Here is a 3390-nt window from a genome sequence, read left to right as displayed (position 1 = left end):
CCCCCGCCGCTAACCCCAGCTGAGGGGGGCCCAGTGTGTGGCCCCAGCCCTCACCCAGCCCCAGTCCAACCCCAGCTCACCTGCAGCCGCCTCAGACCCCACCTTGGGTCCCCACCCCTCCCGCAGGCCCCCCAGCGGCCCCTCCCCGCTCAGGCCCGGGGCGCCCGACTCACCTTGGTTGAGTAGCAGAGCTGGGGAGAGACAGAGACAGGGAGACAGTGAGACCACGTCCCCGCGGAGCTTGGGTTCACAGCTGAAGGGTGCCCGCAGGTGAGCCCAAGGACCCCCCAGCTCTGGACCCTGCTTCTCCCACAGCCCGCGCGACCCTCTCACCTGAAATCCCTCGCTTAAGCCACTGGGGCTGGCCCAGCTCGATGAAGAAGTTGTCCTTCTTCTCGTACTCTTCGTCGTCCACGATCTTCACCTGCAGGGTCTTCCTGGCAGCACGAGGCGGGACACCAGCGTCAAGCCCTCCCAGGCCCCGCAGCCTCCTCCCAGCCCGCCGCTCGCCTGGGCAGCTCCTGCATCCCAGGCCACCGCCTCCTTTAGCCCTCACGCGCCCAGGAGGGGACTTGCTGTTGTGCCCATTTGCTGGAGTCACACCCAGGCACCGAGGGGGAAGCCAAGCCAGACAATCTCAGACAATCCGAGTTGCCAAGGAAACCAACTTGAACTTTTCTCCCTCAAAACCTTGAGTCCCAGCCCCTCCCTGAGGCTTGGGTGGCCCTCTCCTCCACTGCTGCCCAGCCGCCATCGCTGCCCACCTGGACACTGCGCTCCCCTCCTACACAGCCTATGCCTTGGCGCCACCACCCACAGACCAAATGCTCAACACAGCCACAGGGATCCCAGCAAAACCCTGGTCAGATGGGGTCCCTCCTCTGCTCAAATGTGTGCCTGGCCCCCGACTCACTCAGAATAAAACCAAAGTCTCGAATGTCCACTCGACTCCATGAGGCCGGCCGCCTCCTCTGGCTGTCCCACTCCACCTCCGCTTGGCAGGCTGCTCCTGGCCCGGCTCTGGCACCCCAGCCAGAACACGATTCCCAGGTCACGCCCTCCTCCCTGCAGCGTTCTGCTCAGACTCCACCCTCTCCATGAAGCCCCCTCCCACCACCCTAGTGCTGACACCCCTCGCTGTCCCTGCCCAGGGCCCCGGGCCCTCACAGAGCTCTGCCCTAGTCTCCACGTCACTTCCTAACACACCCTGTGACACACTGATTTTGTTTGCTTGGCGTCTGTCTCCTTGCTTTAAAATGGAAGCTCCACCAGGTGACCTGCCTCGGTCTCTGCTGCACCCGGCACCTGCACGGGCATGTCCTCCGTGGACACCCTGCTAACTCAGTCCCTCCGTGCAGACCAGCCTCAGCTTCCTGCTCCCCTCCTGGCCACCCCCCGAGGGTCAGCCAAGGGCTACTCGATTGGCTCTGCCTCTGCTCCCATGGGAACCAGGTGAGGCTGGGGACAGCCAGACGTTACCGTTCCCTTCAGGGTACACAACTCACCTCTTCCCCCCATAATCACAAGGACCCACAATCCCAGAATTCCGCAGCTCGGCCATTACAACTCTCTCAGCTGTGGAACCTGTAGCCCCACAAGGCCTGGCCCAGCACCCAGCAACACAAACACCCAGCCCCCGCCGTCCCCAGAGAGGAAGCACACCAGTCACACCGCCCACGCCCCACCAACACCCCCTGCCATTCCCGATGTGTGGCGAGATCCACAGGCCAGCTGCCTGTTAGTTAGCAGGACACCCCCGCGGCCTGGTGACAGCGCCAACCTGAGGCCCCGCTGAGGTGCCACCGAGGCTCCCGAGGTCCCCTTCTCTGCCCCGTGTCTCTGCACTCTGGTCTCCACCCCCTTCCTGCTCCAATCCTGTCGGCTCCCCCCCCATCTTCCCTTCTCTTGCATCTGCTAGTGTGGGGTGCTGGGGATGAACCTGGGGGTACCCCACCACGGGGCTACTCCCCAGCCCTCTCTGAGATAGGCTCTTGTTATGTAACCCATGCTGGCCTCGAACCTGGGATCCTCCTTCCTCAGCGTCTCAAGTTGCTGGGGTTACAGTCACAGGGGACACATGCCGGGGTCCACCTTCCTGGTTTGGGGAGATTTAAATTTTCCTATGGGTCAGAAGAAACTGGGACCTTGGGAGTGGGCCAGGTGCTGTCCGTGGTGCCGAAAAACAGATCTCCCAGGAAAACGTCCTCACTCTTGACAGGTTGTCACCCGTGACAATCACTGACATGGTGACATGCTGACATGGTGGCACACACACATCTCCATCACGCACTCTTACAGACACACTGTGATCCACTGACACACAATGACTGACGCCCAGTGACATGCACATCAACTGGTGCTCTAGCAGGCATGTCATAAGGGGACCCAGAAGGAAGAGAAACCCAACTGTCAAAGGACAGCAAGAGAGACTCTAGCTAGGCAAGGGAAGGACTTCCTGAGATCTAAGGAGGCAGCCTTCCTCCCCACCCTGACCCCTTTGCTTCCCAGAAATCCCCCCCTCACTGGTCCCCCTCTCCTGTTGACTCCAGTGCTCTCTTTTCTCTAGAACATGGGCATCTCTCCTTCCCTGGATCGCAGTCTCCATGTTGTCTTTATCTCCCTGCATCTCTCTGTTTCCTCTGCCTCAGTGTCTGCCTGCCTCCCCACTCCCCAGCCTCTGCCACCGCTCAGTTTCCTTCTCCTTGGTCTCTGACTCTCCCCGGCATGCGGCATGCGGCATGCTGCCTCTGTCCTCCCTGTTTCCTCCTCAGGGTCTCCTCTGTCTGCCTCCGTCTCTTCCTGCCTCCTGCTCTGTTGATCCTGCCTGGGCCTCCCCTCCAGCCTGGCTGCTTCAAAGTGCTTCTAATTAGCGCCTGCCCATCAGAGGAAGCATGTGTTTCCCTAAACGCTAATTAGCCTCCTGTTCTCTGTTTCTTGAAGCCACAGCTGGAAACTTGGGCGGGGGTGGGGGACACAGGGTGTCCCAGCCTGGGGAAGCCTGTGGGGGAGGAAAGGGCCCACAGAGGAGGAAAGCAGGTTAGACTTCAGGAAGGACCAGAACAGCAGAAACAACTCCCCCCATTTCCTTTCCCTCTGGGATGTGAGATGGGGCTGAAACGACGCTCCCAGAAACCCCCAACCCAAGTTCCCAGCAAGACAGAAAAGAGCCAGAGACAGCGAAGAGGTATGGAGAGTCTGTGTCGCAGACAGGGAACCAGACAAAGCCAGGGATTAACTAAGACCCAGAGACCCAGAGAGGACGAGCGCTCCTGGCAAGCCCGAGATGCAGAGATGCAAAGGGAGAGATGAGAGACAAGCGCAGTCCGAGGCGGAGGCACGGAGGCCGGGAGGAGGAGGGAGAGGCGCGGTGGGGGCTCCGCGCGGCGGCAG

The 3390-nt window shown here is 61.1% G+C and overlaps 1 protein-coding gene across 1 annotated transcript in view; it reads right to left on the bottom strand.

Annotated features, from left to right (window-relative positions):
- Slc8a2 (solute carrier family 8 member A2) overlaps positions 1-3390 on the bottom strand; it is a 46625-nt gene that overhangs the window by 7485 nt on the left and 35750 nt on the right. The window contains exons 7-8 of the mRNA XM_048790637.1: positions 334-437; positions 163-191 (exon numbers count right to left, since the gene is read on the bottom strand). Of these exons, the coding sequence (XP_048646594.1) occupies positions 163-191; positions 334-437 (133 nt within the window). The remainder of the gene's footprint in view (positions 1-162; positions 192-333; positions 438-3390) is intronic.

This window comes from Marmota marmota, unplaced genomic scaffold (assembly GCF_001458135.2).
Source record: "Marmota marmota marmota unplaced genomic scaffold, marMar, whole genome shotgun sequence".
Taxonomy (NCBI): Eukaryota; Metazoa; Chordata; class Mammalia; order Rodentia; family Sciuridae; genus Marmota; species Marmota marmota.
Note: the sequence above shows the minus strand (reverse complement) of the source record. Positions and strands in the feature narration are given on the sequence as shown.